Source organism: Cygnus atratus, chromosome 2, assembly GCF_013377495.2.
Source record: "Cygnus atratus isolate AKBS03 ecotype Queensland, Australia chromosome 2, CAtr_DNAZoo_HiC_assembly, whole genome shotgun sequence".
NCBI classification, from domain to species: domain Eukaryota; kingdom Metazoa; phylum Chordata; class Aves; order Anseriformes; family Anatidae; genus Cygnus; species Cygnus atratus.
The window spans coordinates 159,925,655-159,944,662 of record NC_066363.1 but is presented as its reverse complement, the minus strand read 5'-3'; the positions used below and the strand labels follow the sequence as shown (position 1 = coordinate 159,944,662).

The following is a 19,008-nucleotide window of genomic DNA, read 5'->3' as shown; positions in this document are numbered from 1 at the left end:
AAGTTTGCTGTGTCCCCTGGAGGGATGGAAGGACGATTGCACCTTTCAGAGAGACGGAGACCGATTGCCAGTTGAGCTGCAATCCTTAAACGCTTCAGGGAATGTAAAACGTGTCCGTGCAGTGTAACGCCCAGACACACGGAGATGCGTTAGATGTGGTAGTGGAGGGAGGAAAAGGAAAGATAAGGTGCTGGAGCTACTGTAAACGTGCTAACCTCTAGTGTCTCCCAAGCCCAGACCTGTGCCCTCTCCCCTTAAACTCACAGACGTGCTTTACAACTGCCCCGTTTCTTGAAATTCAAACTGCCGTCCGCGCGCTGGAGGCACGGGGTGGCGACAGGTGGTACCGGGGGTTCCAGAAGTGCTTGCGGACGCTCCAGGCTAACGTACTGGTCCTGAGCGCGGGCTGGGAAACATGTCTTAGTCATTCTTACCCAAGTATTAATCAAAGCAACGTGTGGAGAGCAGCTCGCTTTCTGCCTCTCCCAGGGTGCTCTCAAATAACTGAAAGTGCCATTTGCGCTGAGGCGTTCAGTTCCTCTAGACATTTGCACAGTGGGCAAACGCGTTAGGAGGATGTAAAGAGATCGTGGAGATATACGACCCGCTGGCGAGCCGAGTGGAGAGGAGCCGCTGTTGAGTAGGTGAGACGCGTTAACCCCAATAACGGCTGGCAGGTTCATCGACCTCTCACGCGGCGCAGCTCTCGTGAAAGACGCCTGGGTGTCGCGTCTCGGGAGTATTTTATCGAAAAGAAAATCGTCTGCTCGGAATCTTCTCCTCAGCTGCTTTAACGCTTGTAGTGGGAATGACGAGGATGTCGAGCGACCGGCTGCTGGAGGAGGCTGGCCGCTCTGCCTGCAGGCCCCTGCTGCAGCCAGCTCCTCTGCCTTCTGCTCCTGCTTTGCTTTCACGAGCCAGCTAATGACTTTCTTAATTGCTGAGAGCAGTATTCAGTTCACTGCACACAGCAGGGACTTCTGAAAGTGTGCGAGAAGAATGTCCGCTGCCTGTCTGCAGCGCAAACGCACCCCCGTCTTTTAAGATTTTGGGTTGTCGTAGATAAATCTTGGTCCATCAGCTCTCTGAAGGTTTGTTCTGAGCAAACAGCTCCTTCACAGGCCTTCGGTTTTACCTGAGCACTGCTTGTCCGATCCAAAAGGATGATGTTTTTAGGCTGCGACAGAATTTGATTTTGAAAATAACAATTTACGTGCGGAAAGCTTGCGCTGTAGATGACCGGTTTTCATTCCTCAACACCATGTACGCCAGTATGAATACGGCGATAGGCCTGGAGAGGGGAGGTGGTTAACGGGTGGGGAGATGGGATCAGTACCAACCTTGATGCTTAAACAACTGTTTTGTAGGAAGGAAACCTCGCTGACATCTTCCTTTCTGTCTCCAGGTATCCAGTATAAAGAACGAGGACATAAAGGTTCGGCAGGACAATGTAACCAAGCTGCTGACTGACATCCAGGTGATGAAGGGGAAGCAGGAGAGCATGGACTCCAAGCTGATAGCCATGAAGCAGTATGTATGTGGGGAGGGGATGGCAGGAAATGCAGGAGAACTTGCTCGGTGGTTTCCGCCCTGCACGCGTTATTTTTAAGCCCTCATCTGACGGAAGGCTCGCTGCCGCTGCTTGCGCTCTGTTCCTAGCCTCCAGTCGTCTCGCGTGCAACCTGGGCTTTAAAAGGCTCTCTGCTTAGGAAGCAGCAAGAAGGGGGGTGGAGGGGAAGGACCTTTTGGACACCATCAAAACCCGTTAAACATCGCAGCCATCGGACTTGCGATCCCAAACGCAGTGTAAAGAAACGTTCCGTGGAGTCCTGCTCTGCTTTGAGGTGTCAGTTGGAACGGCCGCGGAGACCCCCGGAACTGCCGTCCCTGCCGGAGGGGCCACAGCCTGAAATTTCAGGCAGTGCTCGAAGTTGGATTGTTCCCTCGTGTTTTGGTTTTCTGCCTTATCTTCTGCTGCACCGTGGTACTGTAGTCACTCGGGGTGATGTCTGATGTCCTGTTCTAACACCGCGTTCCTCCTCCAGGCTCTTGACCTCTGACCTGCACCCCGTTAAATCGGGGCTGGATGCGGCTCGCCCAGCGCTTGCCGTCGGGTTGGGGGGCAGAGCAGGTGGTCCCGGGGCGCTGCTGTGACTGTTCCCGTGGTGGTGGCACAGACGGGTACTTGTGTCACCGAGGTCTGTCGTCTCGTCAGAATCCCCCAGGTGCACGGCGGGAGCAGGGTCCGGGTGTGATCTGCCAGGCGGGAGGCTCGCACTGAGACTTCAGGTTTAGGCACTCGATGAAGCTAATGAGCGTGGGGATGTGGGTGTCCGACTCCCTTGTGTACCCTTACGGATCTTGGTTTAAAGCTTTTTTTTTTTTTTTTCTCATTTGCCTGTCTGCAAAGTGGAGTGAATCATTCATCAGCGAGTTTAATTTATGCCCAGCTGCTTCATCCCTGCCGTTGTTTGTGAGGAATCCTGTTCTGGGTGAAGCAGGAGGGCACGGTGGGGATTTCAGAGGGACAGTTTCACTGCGAAAAACATGGACTGTGGTTTTTGGAACACAGTGTGTTCCAAAGCCTCCCTTTCGCTGGATTTCATTACTATATCTTGTGCTTGCAGATCACTTCTCTAGCACCTCTGGTGTTCATGGGAGGGGAGAGAACCTGCTTCGTCTCCAGGGTCATTCTAGATGATTCCCTTCATCTTCTGTTTGCCCCAGGTAGGAGCACCCAGCTGTACCTCTAGGCTGGGCTTCTCTTCAGGCTCTCTGCAAGGGGAGACAGAAAAGTAGCTTGTCCTCCGAACGTGTTCGCACATAGCAGCAGGTAAAACATTTGTTGTTTCAGTTTCGTGGGTCTGTGGACAGCAGAGGTGGCTGCTCCCATTTTCCCTTTCAGGTGAAAGGGAAAATGTCTCTCAGGCAAAGAGATTCAGACTTCCCTAGCGTGGCTTTGAGTGAAAATCTCACATGCAGCCAACCCTGGGTAACCAAAACTCTGCCTTAACAGAGCAAACTCACCAAGCTCGTAGCCAGCTGCACTCCTTTCCTAAAAATGAAAAAGAAATCCTCGTTAGCCATCCAGCAATTGTACAAGTTCTATCAGATGGTTTGTCAGTAACGAAACCACCGTTACATCCACAGCAGGATGACCTTGGGTGTCCCTGGGCTGGAAACCCTTTTCTCTACTTTCCGCGTCCTTTGGCAGCTCCGGCCCCAGACGCTGTCAGGACAAGCACGTGTGGGAGGCTTCTGCTTTCGTACGTTCGTTCTCTGTTCGTCGTGGGGAACAAGCAACGTCGGGAGCCATCGTTAGGCCCAGCAGCCCCAGCCCCTGGTGCTCATCTCGATTTCAGTGCCCCGTGCGGTCCTGTGGCGCGCTCGGAGATCGCGCCTGTACCCCTGTGTGAGGATGAGAGCGCTCCTAATGCGCTGTAGGTCTCTAGGCTGCGTTCCAGCTGCTCCGCTGGCTCTCGTCAGAGCAAACATTAGCATTATTAATTATAAATGGCCTGTAAACCGCTAGGTGGAGTGCACACAGCAGTACTTGGAGCTCTGCTGCTAGCGGAGAGCTGGCAGCCCCTCTCTGAGCAGCACGGCTTCCCCGCTCCTGGCAGGAAGGTAGTCACCCACCAATTTCTAGAGAATACTTTGCTTTTGTTTGAAAGCTTATCGGGTGACGAGGCTCCTGCAAGATGATCGGAAGGAAATGCTCTGTGTGAACGTGTGAGCTGTCGGCTGCCTGTGGGCTGTTGGTCCCTGGGCCGATACCCGGAGCACTGCAGTGCCGGAGCCGGCGCGGGGCTGCTCCTCGCCGCACCTCACCGTGGGGTCTGGCCGGGCTGGGTGAGCAGCACCACGGGGAAGGACCCGGCAGAGCTGGGTTCTGCCTGGCGGCGCGGGAGCGGGCAGGCAGAGCGCCGTGCCTGAGCCCCAGCGAGCCGTGGGGCTCCCTGCGCCCCGGGCAGCCTCCAGGCTGGGGCATCCCGCGAGCGGTCCACGGCTTCTGGTGGCACCGAGAATTTTCCTTGGTTCACTGCTCGCCGTTCCTCCTGGCTGCTTCTCCATCCTTCACAGCCACCAGTAGCTGTGGTTTTCCAGCCTTTTGCAGGCTCTCCATTTCAGTAAACACGGCTTTTGGGCTTGCATCTCCTTATCCTTACTTTTTCCAGTCTCCATTATGAGTTCCCCATCCCTGTACTTGGGTTGCCGTTCGCGGGCTGGAAGGCAGGCCGTACAGATCGTCTTTCACGTCTTCATTTTCTCAGGAGCTTGTGATTAAAAATTCTCTTCCTGCTTCCTGAGCAATAACCCACCCGCCTCACTTAGGGCTGGCCCTTTTAGTTCTGGGTCTGCAGCGTGCTGCAAAGCATCGGCTGGTTCTCGTCAGCTCATCACTGCCACTTATTTTCTTGACAAGGCTTCTTGTAAGTGTTCCTGAGGGCCGGCTGGTTCACATCGTGTTGCATCTCCGCAGTACGGTTATTTCAGGTGCTCCATCACCGCGCAATGTCAGCGGTCAGCCTCCTTTAGCATCTGCGTGGCTACCGTGGGCCACACGGTGTGTGAAGGCCTTCAGCGGGTGCCCGTGGTGCTGCTGCTGCTCGGTGAAGCTCGCCGCTGGCCACAGTCCTGCAGGACTCCTGCCTCGGCTGAGCCACGAAGCGAGCAGAGCGCTTTTTCGCAAGGTGTGTGGGAACAGCGGCTGGGAACCTCTTGTGGAGGCCCGGCAGACGTTGGCGGCTCGGCACGGCACCGTCTGTGTCTGCGAGAGGTGGAAGGAGCCTTGGTCGTGCTGCAGCCTTCAGGCAGAGCTGCTGCTTCAGCGGCTGCCGGTGCAGATCCGTGACTTCTCGCCGGCTCCTGTGCAGCCCCCGGAGGCAGGGCCTTGGCCCCCTGCCCACCGTGTCCGGCTCGGAGCTGAGGAGGACGCCACGGCCAGAGGAGGCTGGTGTGTGGCTGGTCTTTGAGGGGGATGTCTAGTAAAGGCGACCTCCTGAAGGTCTCTGCTCAGGGACGTGCAGTGTGACTCCAACCACCTTGTCCTCACCTACGTCTGTCGGACCTGGGCCCGACCGCAGCCGGAGGCGTGCCTGGTTCTCATATCGGTGGTGCGAGAGCGTCGAGTCGTTGAGCAGCCTCCAGGGACAGAAACGCGAACGACTGAGGCGTTCGGGAGCTGGCTGAGTAACGAGTGACCGGCGGAGCTCAGCCTTCAACGCCAGAGCAGGACGGGGGGTGCTGCTGTCCCACCTCCGCAGGCGATTCCAGCCCGGGAGCCGCAGCTTGAGCAGTCGTGGTGCTGCGACCGAGGGGAAGGATGGCCCTCGGCTAGGAACAAGGGCTGTCTCTCAAGCAAGGAGAAGTATTGGAATGACGTGTGGAAGAACGTGAATGAGTGCTTCACCACTGGAAAGGCGGATTTAAGGTTCTCTGTTTCCCCACAGCTCTGGGACTTGAAGCAGGGATGCACACACACAAGTCCCGTGGCTTGTGCTTTACGGACAGACGATCGGTGTTCTGGTTTGGGGCTTGAAAATCTGATGCCACAAAGTATGCTCTGGGATGATCTGAGTGTCTGCTGCTCCTCCCCGTCCCCCTCACAGGTAGGCTCGTCCCGGTCTTGCAGATTCCGAGCAGCCCAGTTCCAAGACCCCCCGCAGGGGTACCTCATGAGGACACACGCTGCCTGTGACCTGTTCTCCGTGCCGAGCCCGGCTCTGGCGACGTGCTGTGCCGCGCAGCAGGCCTGCGCTTCAGCGGCAGCCTGCGAGCGACCTCGGTGCAATTGTATGGCCTTGGAGCTGGGTACGGTTTGAGTGGGGGGTCCACTTCCGCGAACACCAGGTGTCATTTGTATCAAGCTGCTTTGTCGGCATAAAAAAAGTTTGCGACCGCAGCTTGTCTTCTGCCCAAGTAAAATCTTTGCAGCGTATTGGAAATGCAGATGGGGTGGGGCTAGCAAGGGGAAAGCTGTTCTGCGGGGCTTTGCTGGTTTAAATTGGATATCGTCTTTGGCACATCCGATACAGTACTCACGGAGAACGTCGTTTTATTGCCCGGCTGTGAACAGACCTTCTCGAATCTTCCCACATTGACCGGCTTAGCTCACAAAGTCTGTCTGAGAGGCTGAGCACATCTCCGCTGTCAAATAGTAATAATTTGGGTGGGTCTCTGGCGCTGGCAGCAGGCGATGGAAGGTAGATAAGCCGAGCTTGGGAGGTGAGACTGTTCGGTTTTGCGTGTCAGCAGGACCTGGTGGTGCTCCCAGGCGGCTGAGGGTTTGCCAGCCGGGACATGGCTTCCCTGGGGTCTCACCTGGTTCTGTGCTCTCGGCTGGAAATGGGTTTGGGGGCGGTGGTTTGGTGGGCTTCTGCTTCAGGGTTCTTTCCTGGAGGATGCAAGTTTTGTCTTCTTCCAGGTCTTTTGTGGGCCTCTGGAGATTTAAAACAAACAACAAAGCTGTAGAAAATGTAAAAATAAAAAGGCAAGCAAGCTACAGGTGACACGAATGTCTAAGGTGGCTGTGAGCTTTAGGGAAGGTTTGGGGTTTTTTCATGGCCTCGTGCCCGTCTGGCTCGTGGAGCTAAGGGTTGATCGTGCCGTGGCTTCTTCGTCCTAGTTACCGCACGGAGAAAGGTGTGTGAAAAGAGCAGATCTCAGCCCGAGGAGCAGACAGCCTGCGGCTCCCTCGCCCCTTGCTGAAGCACGGAGTCGCCTTCGTTCTGGCACGGGAGCTGCCGCTGCGCTTCCATGCGCTGTGCTTCTGTCCTCTGCGCTTCCGTGCGCTGCGTTTGGCGAGCGTCGTGTCTGGGGTCAGGGCTGCGGGTGCGTCACGGCGCGTGGTCGCGCTCCTCTGCTGTCCTCCCTGGCTCTTTCAGAGGGTTAACCATTTTTCAGAGCGTTAACCATTTTTCAGAGCGTTAACCATCTGAAAGTGACTTTCCCTGCTGATGCCTTTTTCCTGTGTGTTACGAAGTGAAATTTATTGGAGCATATGAAGACAACCCCTTCAGGCATTTCTGTGTGGATGGAATAAGCCGCGGTGAGCCATCAGGCAGCTTGTTCTAAAACATCCTTTTCATTTGTTCTAAAACATCCTCTCCGTTTTCCTGTTCCCTAAATCCTGGCGTCTCATGCAAGCGTGGCGCAGGAGGGATTCCTCCAGAGTGCCACCGCGCAGCCTGGCGTTGCTGCCGCGTGACATCGCATGGACGCCTCGGGGACTGCGGAGGCTGAAAGCCCGCACGGAGCACGGGGTTTTTCCAGAAGCCAGGGCCAGATGTGACCGGCGAGCCCGTGAGCCTGCGCGGAGCAGGACCTTGTGGGGCTGTGCTCCGCCGTGCAGCTCTTCCGCTCCCCCCGGCCAGCATGAGGACTTCCTGGTATCAGGGCTGGTGGCTTAACGTCTCCCCTGAGTTACTCGTGCTGCTGCTTGGAAGTGCCTCGGGAAGCGCTGGTTTCCCTCTCTGCAGCACCTTCGGCAGTTCCTCACCAGTGGCACGGCTTGGCCAGAGCAGTTGTTAGCGGGTTGACTTCAGCAAATGGTCCCGCTGTTAAGCGGTGCTGCGCAGCTGTCGCGCTTCATTTACCAACAGCTTTTTCTCACGTGAGAATTTCTGTGTGGAAAGTGTTACTCTCGGTGTCTTTCCTGTTTCTCAGTGCTTTTACTTTTCAGCATTTTCAAGTTTGGAAAGCCACGGGAGGCCAGCTTGGGAGAAATGACCGGAGGCCCGGCTCCAGCGGTGTGGGGGAAGGCGTCCGCTCGAGCTCTGTCCTTCGTCGGGGAGGCAGTTCTCGTCCCGAGGTGTCCGCAGGCGAGCAGTGGTTATTAATTACGCTCAAATTTGAGCAGGTTACTGACCTGGAATTTCTGCAGTTGCTTTTGGCTTCTGTTCTGCTTTCTTAGCTTCTGAAGCTGTGACTCGTGTAAGCCAAATGTTTCCTTCTGGGCTTTTAAACGTAGAGCCGTGTAGGTTTCTAACTGACGATTGCAGTTAGGGCTGGCTCTCGCGGTGCCCCGCGCGCTGCCCGGCACTAAGCGGCGTGTGACAGCGTGATGCCCGCAGCCCCAGCCCGGGCAGGTCCTGCCGTAGCTCCTCGTCTCCCGCGACCCGCCTGCGGCTCTGCTGGGGAGTTTCGGCGTGGTGGCACCCAGGCCCCGGCACCTTAACCAGCCCGGAAAGACACTCGGACATCTTTTTATAGGTGCGTGGCTATCGTAGGGCTGAGCGGTGCAGGACGGCTTCTGGTGCCGCCGGGGTGTTACCCTGCAGTGCCGCAGCGATCGCCAGCGTTGACGCAGAGCGAAGCGAGCCTGATGGCGCGCTGCACGGGGAGGGTGGCGAGGCCAAGGCAGCAGCCCGAGCGGGGACAATGTCACCGTCTCCCAAATTGCTCGTTCCCAGACTCTGCTTTGTGGGGAGGAAGGAGCAGAGCCCTGCAGGGCGCAGCGCCCATCCCGCGGGAGCTCGCGGGCAGGACGGCGAGGCGGGCAGCGCGCCGCTTCCTGCTGGTTCCTCGGCTCTGCTCGAGTCCCGGGGGAGCTGGAGCGTATCCGTAAGTTTAATCTTAAACAGATTGTTGAGAGCAGCGAGCGAGCCGTGGTGTCTGCACCTGTTTTTATCGCTTTTCTCCACGGCTCCCTCAGGGACTGCGTTGGCGTTGGCTCGGCGCGCGGAGCTCTGCCGCGGGACGCTGAGAGCACTTCCTCCCGGCCGGGCTCTGTTTACAAGGCCCCGCCGCTTTTACAAGGCCCCAGTTGCTAACAGAATTTAAAAGTTAAAATTTCTCTGGGTAAAAATAAATCTAAACAGACACAAGGACTTGGCCTTTCGCAGTGTAATTCCTCTTCACCAGAATTAGTTTACCGTATGCAAACCCCCCGTAAATCATAGCAAATAATTTTGACCTGTGTAACTTTCTTTATGGTTTCAGGGTTCCAAAAGCAACATATATATTATCGTTTGACACTGACCTGAGGGGATAGAGTTTGCATTAGAACATTTGTTGAAAAGATTGAATCCATCGGTGTTAGGTGAGAGAAAAGCTGAGCTAGGACATAACGAAGCCAACGAGGTGATAGCCAAGTTTAGTCACCGTGCCTCATTAATGGAAGCCCTCCCACCTTCGGGGACCGAGGCGCTCTGGTTAAAAGCCGCTCGAAATCGTCTGGGAGATGAGTAACTGCGTGGCGCTCGGGCCCCGGCCTTGCAGCCCCGCTTCTCTCTTCACCTCCCCTCAGCAGCTCCGGGAGCGTGGCTGCGTTGTTCCGCGTCTCTGCTGTAGCTGGCGCGGAAAAAGTGGGGCCCAGGCTGCACAGCGAAGACGTAAAACCTGTAAGGAGATCTTTTGTGAAATCGCTGGCCAGATATTTTCGGTGTTTTACACCCCGCTTTATGAGCCCACAAGACCTGGTGCGCTGCGCACGGTCAGTGCGAGGGGAGCTGGGGTGTCTGTGCCGCTCTGCGGCGCCTGCGCTGCCGCTTGCTCTGCTCTTCGTGCTTGAACCAAGTTTTAGGCTTTTGTGTGTTCTGCACGCGAGCCTGTTTACGGGCAGCCTTGACCTTTACCTCCCCATAGCACCCAGTCGTGATCCGAGGTGCTTCACAGGGACCAGAGCTGGCAGATGCTGCCCCTCGCCATCCTGCCCAGTTCGCAAACTGTGCCAGCTCCCCGCGCCTCCGGGTGGCTTGGTCTCCTCGTGGGGCTGCCCTGCTGCAGCTCCCAGCTGATGGGATGCTTCCTCCGCTGCTCTGGGGCAAAGCCTCGGACGGCACCGGGCTGCCTGCAGTTGCTGTCGGCAGCTGGTGGGGCCAGACCTCTGTTAAAGGTGCTCGGGAGGCACCAGGGGTCTGTGCACCAGGTCGGTCCGCTGGGGTCAGGACGGGACGAAGGAGCTTCTCGTCCCTGGGGGGAAGGAGCCTTGCTCTCTTCTCCCTCGGGGAGAAGTGGTGTTAGGGTGGTTGCGGCGCTCTTACCGAGCGTCTGCATCGGGCGGCTTTGTGGGGGCTCCGCTCCTCGGCCCACCGGTACCCATCTGGAAATAACAATTCACGATTTTACTTTGCTGCTGAATTTCCTTTTAAAAGTACGTGAGAGCGCAGCACGCAGAGTTGAGTAATGGCACCCTCCTGGTTCAGGTTTGGAAATGAGACGTCACCGTCAAGGCGCGGGCTTCTGGAAGAGCTGCGGTAACCCTTGAAGCCTGGCGATGCCTTGGTTTGTGCAGCAGGGGCTCCCCGCGCTGAAGGGGGGGATTGCACGAGTCAGGAGCTGGCACTGGGGAGCGCTTGGGCTCGAAGCGTTCAAAACAGAGGGGCTGGAGCTTAGCAGAGGCAGCGAAACGAGGCCCTGGAACTCGGTTACCCCTCAGCCCCATCTTACGGAAGGAGGGCTGCGTGGCCATAAATAAGATTTTCCCCGGAGCCAAAAAGGGGACCTGCGTGTGCGGACCTGGCCGCCTCTCACCTTCGTTGCAGGCAAAATGCTGCAGGGAGAAAGGGCCGGACCCTGCGACAGCTTTCACCTGGGCTAACTGCAAGCGTGCTATTCTTTTTTGTCTAACGGCGTGGATTTTGTTGGCTCTTCCAGCCTTGTGCCGAGGCTGTGGTCCGTGCTTTTATGACCTCTAAATCGGACAGCCGTAACGGGGTGCTTTATGGCCTCCCCGTGCAGAGGTGGCGCGGGCTCCAGCTGTTGCAGACCGGGGCCTCCGCATGTCAGCCTGCTCCCGGGGGACCTGCGCTGGCTCAGAGTCAACCATCAGCTTGATCTTAAAACTGCTTTGATGGCTTATAATGCTGAGTACAATGTGGGATCTGTGTGTTTTATCTACGCTGCTGCTTTTTATGAGCGTAGTCACTGCTTGAGATCATCTGAAGTCAATTTTATTGGTCATTCCAAACCACGGGTTAAAGACCTGTGGAGCACTCGTTTTTCAGCGCAGTGATCTCAATCTGAAATTAATTACCACCACGGTCACGGATGCTGACGTTAAAATAACTCGGCCCAACCATCTCCTAACCCTGCCTGTGGTGCAGGCAGGTCCTCGCGCGCCGCCCGCAGGGACGTCTGCCTCTTCGCCGTGGGCTCCGGTGCCTGCTCAGCACCTGCAGGTGCCTCCGGGCCGCGGAGACCCGACGTCCTCTGTGTCCTTCTTGCCTGCCGTCCTGTCCTCCGTGCCTCGCCCTCATGGTTTGCTTTTCCGGAGTGCCCGCAGGAGCTGTTTGGAGACTTGCGGTGCTTCTGGCGGGGCGGTGCCCCAGGCTGTGCCAGGAGGCCGGGAGGAGGAGGCCACTTCGCCATTCGGCATCCTTCACTCCAGCAGCAGTACACTGGTCTGCTTTTCTCTTGAGCCTCTACTTTGCAGGAGACGGGCAGAGAACGGTTAAAAACGGCATTCGGTTTTGTGTGTCCATGCTCGTCTGAAATGGATCGGAGCAGCACGGGAATGAAACGGATTCTGCTGCGGTGCGGCTCCGAGTGGTCTCAGGAGGGCCGAGGGGCTCCAGGTGGTCTCAGGAGGGCCGAGGGGCTCCAAGTAGTCACTGAGGGGCCAGGCAAGGCGTCAGAGCCGCCCTGGAGGCGCGTGGCCGGGTGCGTGCAGCTCAGCACAGCCTCAGCCGGCTTTACAGGTGCGCGTAGCGCGAGCCGCTCCCCGTGTGCAGGGTGCTGACGGCCCGTGGCTGTGCTGTGCTAGGTCACCCGAGGGCCCTCGGGCGTTTGCTCCCCTGCACGGCGTAACCCCCTGCACGAGGCTGGAGAGAGCCGCCTGCCCCTCGTGGGTTAGGTCCTGCGGACCAGCTTCTGTGGCCCAGCTCCTGAACAGCTCCGTGGGGTGTAGGGGCGGCTCCGCTCGTAGCTCGCTCAGTCCGAGAGCCGCTGGCTGTTTAAGGGTAACACGGTGAGGCCCCAGGCACAAGCTCGTTACCTGGACTGTGAGCTCAGGAGCCGTGTCTTTACTGACCCAGAAGGGTGGGCTCTCCCCTGGAGCCACCTGGATGCTCTGTCACGGGTAGATTTTATTTTAAAAGGTGAGCTGATACGGGACCGCATCCACCTCTGTGAGGCCCCAGGATCAGTGAGCAGGTCACCATTATTAGGACACCGTTCATGCTGAAAGCGTCTTTGTCACCTTTCTGGGAAAATGCCCTGGTTTCTGCAGCTCTGGGGACTGTGGCGTTGGGCTGAGCAGAACGGCTTCGCTGTCCTTCGTGGCCGAGCGCAGCCCTTCTCTGCTGGGAGCGCGCCGCGGCCGGTTCTGGAAGAGGCGTCCCGGTGGGACCGGTTCTTCTCCTGAGCCCGCCCCAGGACAGAGGTTCCCCTGAACAGTTTGCAGCATGCCCCAGAGTTCTTTCGAGATGTTTTCCCTGAAAATGGAGATGAAAACCTCTCTGGACAGTGATGAAAACCATTGTTCTGCAGCTAGAGGCGTCTGAGCTTTCTCCTGGAGTTCTCCCGGACCTCACAGATTACGTGCGCCTCTTCTGTTGGTTCTACGGCATTAATTAATTCAAAATGTGGAGTAGGTAAGAGCATAATAGATCTACCTGTCAGATATCCAGCTGCTGAAACTTTGACAGCAGCAGATACGTGTGGAAAGAGTTAGCAACAGGGCGAGGAGGAGAATTCCTGCCTCGTGCGCTGAGCTCCAGCAGCGCAGCCTGCTGCGGCGCAGATCGTGCCTGTGCACCAGGAGGCTGTGATCACAGAATCGTATCATAGAAGGGCTCGCCTTGGGAGGCACCCTGAGGACCATCTAACCCCAACCCCCTGCCAGAGGCAGGGATGCCACCCACCAGATCAGGCTGGCCAAGGCCCCATGCAGCCTGGCCTTGAACACCCCCAGGGCTGGGGCATCCACAGCTTCTCTTGGCAACCCGTTCCCGTGCCTCACCACCCTCTGAGCAAAGAATTTCCTCCTAATGTCTGGTCTAAATCTCCCCTCTTTTAGTTTAAGACCGTTCCCCCTTGTCCTATCATTATCTACCCGAGCAAAGAGTCCTTCTCTGTCTTTTTTAGAAGACCCCTTTAAGTATTGAAAGGTCTCAAGGAAGTCTCCCCGGAGCCTTCTCTTCTCCGGGCTGAACATCCCCAGCTCTCTCAGCTGTCGTCCTAGGAGAGGCGCTCCAGCCTCTGATCATCTCTGTGGCCTTCCTTTGGGCCCGCTCTAACAGCCCCACATCCTTCTGGTGCTGGGGGCCCCAAACCTGGAGGCAGCGCTCCTGGGGGGGCCTCGCGAGGGCAGAGCAGAGGGGGACAGTCACCTCCCTCCCCTGCTGCTCACACCTCTGGTGGTGCAGCCCAGGGAATGGTGGCTTGCTGCAGGTGCAGTGGGTAACAGCAGAGTGAGGAAGGGTGGGGCAGTAAAGATCGAGGACAGTGATGCTATTTTGGGGGGCAGGTCAGGCTGCCTTTCTTCTAAGCTCGGGTCATCTTGCTCTCGACTCGTGCTGAGAAGCAACAAAAGCCTGCTTTGTGCCTGGCACGCTAGGCACTTGGTGCCAGGGCGCTGATCTCAGCCAGGACCTCGTGGCGCTCGGGGCTGGGAACTGGCCGCGTCCCGGACCCCACTCCCGTGTCTTGGGCGTGATGCTTTACGCAGCCTGGAAGCTGGATGTTTGTCGCGCGCTGGCATCGCTGCTCCTTGCTGCTTGGGTAGCTTGGGCTTGGGAAAACGGGCGATGCCCGGGGCTGCTGTGGCTGCCTCCGCGGCCTGCGACACCTGCGTCTGCGCGCCGTCGTCGCCTGCAGCCGGCTGCCTGCGGAGGCGAAGTGCTGCGTCCTGCTGGAAGCTCGCTGTGATGATGAAAAGGAAGGAGCAGCAGTGCTGATAGGTTTTTGATAGATGCGCGTGGTTTGCATCCTTGTTTAGTCAGCAGAATGCAGATGATCTCCGCTGGTCGGGGCGGTCATTAACGGCGCGTCTCTCTCAGCTGCTTCCAGACTGGCGCGCGAGCCATTTGCAGGCCCAGAGGTGGTACCTGCTGGAGACGAAGATTGATCGTACCGGAGCCAGGACTGGAAATAGCGTTTTAGCCCGGTAGCTGATTTAGTGCGAGCTGAGAACCAGCTGCTTCCTGCCTCCGGACAGCTGGCACCGCGAGCATCGCGGCTCCGCTCAGCGCCTCCTCCCATGCGGACGGGTCCCTGGCGCGACGCCGGCCCTGCCCCGAGCCCCGGCCCTGCCCCGAGCCCCTTCCCCGGGTGCTGCAGCCCTCGTAGAGGCAGCACCGCGAGGCATCGGGACCACTGCTCCCTTAGCGGCGGGGACTGGTGGCTCACGTGTTGGACACAGAGCAATGGCTCGAACGTTGGTTTGGGCAAAGAGGGGTGACGAGGTGCCACGGGAGGGGCTTGAGCTGGGACTCAACTGCGAGCAGAAGTTACCTGGGGCTAGAGTAAGGGCTCAAAGCTGGACGGGTGTGGAACCAAAGCTCTGCCTGCCTGCTCCACTCCTGCCGAGGCTGCGAGCGCAGGGCAGGGGGAGAGGAGCGAGACGGGGAGAGGAGCGAGGCAGGCGCTGCTGGAGCACCCGGCAGCCGCCCCGCGGTTAGGGCCGGCCCGAGGTGGCAGCGCTGCCCTCGTAACGCTCCCCGGTGGATTTGTTTTTCTTGTGTGACTTCGTCCCGCGACCCCTGGGATCCCACGGCGGAGTTCTGCATCTCAATTACAGGCTGCCTGGGGAGCCGTGGCCTTTTGTTTGCGCAGAATCTGCCAGCTGCTGACTTCAGCTGATACCTCCAGCCTCGAGTCAGCAGGGAGAGGAGCAGTTGCTGCCTGTTTGCCTTCGCTTTGTGTTCTGGCTCTGCAGCGGCTGGGCCGGTCGCTGCTCGCACAGACCCGCTTATCTGCGGTGCCACCAGCTCCCGGCGAGCCGCACGCAGCAGCGCGGGGCTGCCCTTTTGCTACGCGTTGGCTTTGCGTTCGCCTGCCGCAAGGCTTTGCTCTTGCTTGTTTCCACTGCCACAGCTAGCCCAGAGCTGGGGCTGGGGTTGGCAGGGACCGCTGGAGCTCCCCTGCTCCAGCCCCACCGCGAGCTGGGGGCTTTCTGCCCTCCGCCCCGTCCCCACGCGTGAGCCGTAGCGGCCCCGGGGCAGGGCTCGGCGGCGCGTGGGACCGCGAGGATGCGGGGCTGGCGGTGCCGGCACCGTGCTGCCGGAGAATGCAGGCTGCAGGAGGAGGGGAGGAGGGTTGCGTCGGTATGTGAGGGGGCTTCGGTGTACGTTTGGGTTGGCAAAGAGCCAGCCTCATCTGAAATTTGGGTGAGGCCGTGGCATCCATGACCCTGATCTGTGCTCCGGACCTGTCGCATGCTCTCATGCCAGGCCTGCGTGAAGGCGTTTGCCCTTCTGCTTCCACGCGAGTAGGGACGTTACCAAGCCCTTCAGATCCTGCTCGGTTTGCTCAGTCCCAGTCCAGCTCTGTTTTCTGTGCACCGTTGTCTGAAATGCCGGAACAGGGACGTGCTGCCCGATGAAGGAATCCATCGCTTCTAAGCCTTGCGGCGTGAGATGGAAATAGCGTTGGGTAGAGAAGAGCTCCGCTACGAGCTCCGTGCCCACCGAGTGTGTTCACGTGCGGTCACAGTCGCGTGCTGCGGTTGAAAGCTGTGTATTTGTTAGCGTGAGTCCCCTGGGTTCAGACCTCCACAGCAGGAGATACAAACTGGAACAAAGTTTTTTCCACGCCCGCTGTCGGTGAGCGTGCTGGCGCGGCCGCGGGCTCCTCGCCGCAGCTGGGCGCTGGAGCTCGCCCTCGGGCAGAGGAGGGCGGATGAATTCCTCCGGTAATTACCTGCTTCCAGGAGCTGGGTTTTGAGAGAAACGCCGGGTAGCAGCACAGCCCTGATGAGGGTGGGAGCTTGCAGGACTGCATCGCCTTCAAATTGCAAACCGCCGGGTGGCAAAGCATCATTTATTTCAGGAATCGCTCGCTGGGAATCCAGGCGCGGCTCTACCCGGAGTGTATTTTATCTGGACGGCGGGTGACAGCCCTGCTCCTGAGCGCGCCTGCTAATTAACGCTCCTCTAAAGGCTGCTCCTGAGGGCCCGGCTCGGGGCGGTGATAAACGAGCGGCTCTCCTGGCCGCGGGAGATAACGGAGGCGGCGCAGGGGGGGCCGCAGGCAGCTGATCCGCGAGGTGCCCTCCACCCGCACCCTCCTGCGATGCCGCGATAACGGCGCTGCTCCCGCTGCAGCCTGGCCCCCGCGCCGCCGGGGCTGGCCGAGGGTCCTGGGGGGAGCTGGGGGCTTTGGGGGGGCCGCGTGTCCCCCGGGTCTCCGGCGGCCGCGCTCCCCCCGGGAGCGGCGGTTTAAGAGCGGCAGGTGCGGAGCGGGGCCGGCTGCCGCCGCGCCGTGAAATATTGCAGGAACCCGGCGCTGCGCGGATCTTTAATAACTCCCGAAATGAAACGTTTGAAACCGGCCCTTGTAAACTCTTCGCCGGCGTTTAATGGCCTCGTAAACCAGCGTGCTAAAGAAAGTATTAAAGCCTTCGCTGCTGCTCTCAGATCGGCTTAACCCTTCAGGGGCCGGCCGCCCCGCCGCCTGCTTTCTCCGCCTGGCGCGGCGCGGGGCCGCGGGCCCGTGTCTCCTCCCCGAGGCTGGTCCCGGTGGGTGCACGGCCCCCCCGTCCCCGGGCGGCTCGGGGTGTTCAGGTGGCCTGCGCCGGGGCGAGCCGGGCTAATTTACGGCGCGAGGCCCCGCGGGGCGCGGAGCAGCCATCCTCCCCGACCGTAATTGGCGGCCGGCGCGCGGGGAGCGGGGCCGCAGCTGAGGTAAGCGGCAGCTGCGCCCTCGGCACGGCGGCTGCTCCCCGGCCCGCGGCCCTCGCGCGCACCCAGGCTGTCGCGGTGCCGCCAGGAGCGCCCCCAAAGCCCCGAGCGCTCCTCACTGCAGCCCCTGGGTCTGGGCTGCCCCGAGCACCTGGCTGCCCCGAACGCCGCCCCAAACGCTGCCCCGAGCGCTGCCCCTGCTGAGGGGCTGCATTTGACTCACCTGCGAGCTGCAGCCTGTTCTGAGAAGCCTTGGGGGGGTTTCATAGAACCGTGGGGTCTGGGCAGGAGGGGGCCTTGAAGTCTTCCCTGCTCCAGCCCCCACCATGGGCACGACCCCCCCAGCCCCTCTGGGCAGCCTGGCCCACGGCCTCACCGCCCTCGGGGCAGAATTTCTGCCTCATTTCCCACCTCCCCCCACCCTCTGTGAGCTCCAAGCCATTACCCCCCATCCTGTCCCCACAAAGGACCCCCCCCAGCTCTCCTGCGGCCCCCTTGGGCACAGCAGCCCGCCGGGGGGTCCCCCCAGAGCCTTCTCCTGCCCAGGCCCAGCGCCCCCAGCCCTCAGCTGGCCCTATGGCGGAGCTGCTCCAGCCCCGGGCATCTTTGTGGCCACCTCTGTCCCCAGGAGAGTTTTCCCATTCTGAGTTTTGCCCACCCTGTCGCTGGGCAAACAGGGCCTGACCCGTTCCCAGGTGAGCTTCTGCCGGTGCCGTCCTGTGCCAGTGCCCTGCAGCCCCCAGGGGAGCGCCCGACCCCTCCGGGCTGTGGCTGCGCGGCCGAGCCCTGCCGAGGTGAAAGCCTGCGAGGAAGCCCTGAAAGGGCGCCCGCAGCCTGAGCAGTGACCTGCACACGGAGCGGGGCCAAGGAGGGCTCCGCGTGCCTGGCTCGCTCGCAGTCCCTGGCTGTACGGGGAGCACAGCAGCGCGGCGGCCCCACAGACGTACGGCTTAAACCACGTCACGTACGAGCTCCGTGGGTCTGGAGGAGCTTCATGAACAAGAGGAAATAACGCAGGTTTATCGCTGAGTTCTCTGCTGCCTCTTGCATTCACAGAGTACGCAAAGCCAGTCCTTGCTATTCTCATTTACGTGCGTAGAAAATTCAGGTTCAGAGCTCAAAAAACCGTGTGGAGCTGGGGGGTTGCTGGTGGGAACCGGAGGGGCGCAGCTCCGCCGGGCAGCCCAGTGTCGGTCGGGGCCTCGGCGGCTTCCCCCTCGCGCCTCTGGAGGAGCTGGATCCGGATCGTACCCGCCCCGCACACCTGGGCCACATCAGGGCACGGAGCTCGCTCGCCCCCCGGGTCCTTCCCGCGGGGCACGCTAATGGCTCCCAGCAGCTGCGCGCCGCGCGCTGGGCACGGCCCCGCGTTCCTGCCCATGTGCGCGAGGCCGCTGCCGGGGCTCTGCGGGCTGAAATCACGGCAGAGCAAAGTTAATGAGCAACATTTCACCCGCGGCCCCGGGAGGCTGTAAATGAGCCCGCGTCTGGAGATGGCGGCAAATCCCCTGCTGCAGATTTGCTGACTTACCCCAGGCTTTATTTGCTCTGCCTGAGAGGCCGCGTTTGTTCTCAGCTGGCCTTTTCTTCTCTTGCAGCGAGAACGAGGCGCTGTGGAGGGAGGTGGCCAGCTTGAGGCAGAAGCACGCTCAGCAGCAGAAAGTTGTCAATAAGGTAAACCCCAGCGAGGGTCGGGACGCCGCTCTGTCCGTGTTCGCGGTGATGCCAGGCTGGGCGCTCACGGGTCGCTGGAGTGCAGCGGTATTTGTTCTGGTTACAAACAGTTTCGACCGCTGCCTTTTCTTGTGGTACCGTGAGATTCTGGGAAGCCACCGGGAGAGGCTGACCTGGGGCTGGCAGCACTGCCGCGGCGTTCAGCTGGCTGCCACGTCCGGTTTCACCCCAGCCTTCCCCGCTGCGCTGGGCGTTGCAGCCAGCGCTGCTTCCACCGAGCCCTGCTCCGGCTCTGCTCTGAGCCGAGTGGTCCCCGGGAGCCGCTGCCGTCCGTGCGTTAATCCAGGCCACGGCACGCATCCTAACGGGTTGCCTTTTTTCTCCTCACAGCTTATCCAGTTTTTGATTTCATTGGTGCAATCCAACCGTATTCTTGGGGTGAAGAGGAAGATGTAAGTCTGCATTTCTACATCCAGATAAAGATTCCCTGTCTGAGAATAAAGAGAGGATCAGCAGAGTGGGTCCCCCAGATCTCTGCCTTCTGTAGCAG

At 59.5% G+C, this 19,008-nt stretch overlaps 1 protein-coding gene across 1 annotated transcript in view; it reads left to right on the top strand.

The window, feature by feature from the left end:
- The window catches only part of HSF1 (heat shock transcription factor 1), a 55,758-nt gene that overhangs the window by 19,288 nt on the left and 17,462 nt on the right, over positions 1–19,008 (top strand). Inside the window, exons 4-6 of the mRNA XM_035570177.2 lie at positions 1,406–1,530; positions 18,383–18,458; positions 18,849–18,910. Coding sequence (XP_035426070.1) covers positions 1,406–1,530; positions 18,383–18,458; positions 18,849–18,910 — 263 coding nt within the window. The remainder of the gene's footprint in view (positions 1–1,405; positions 1,531–18,382; positions 18,459–18,848; positions 18,911–19,008) is intronic.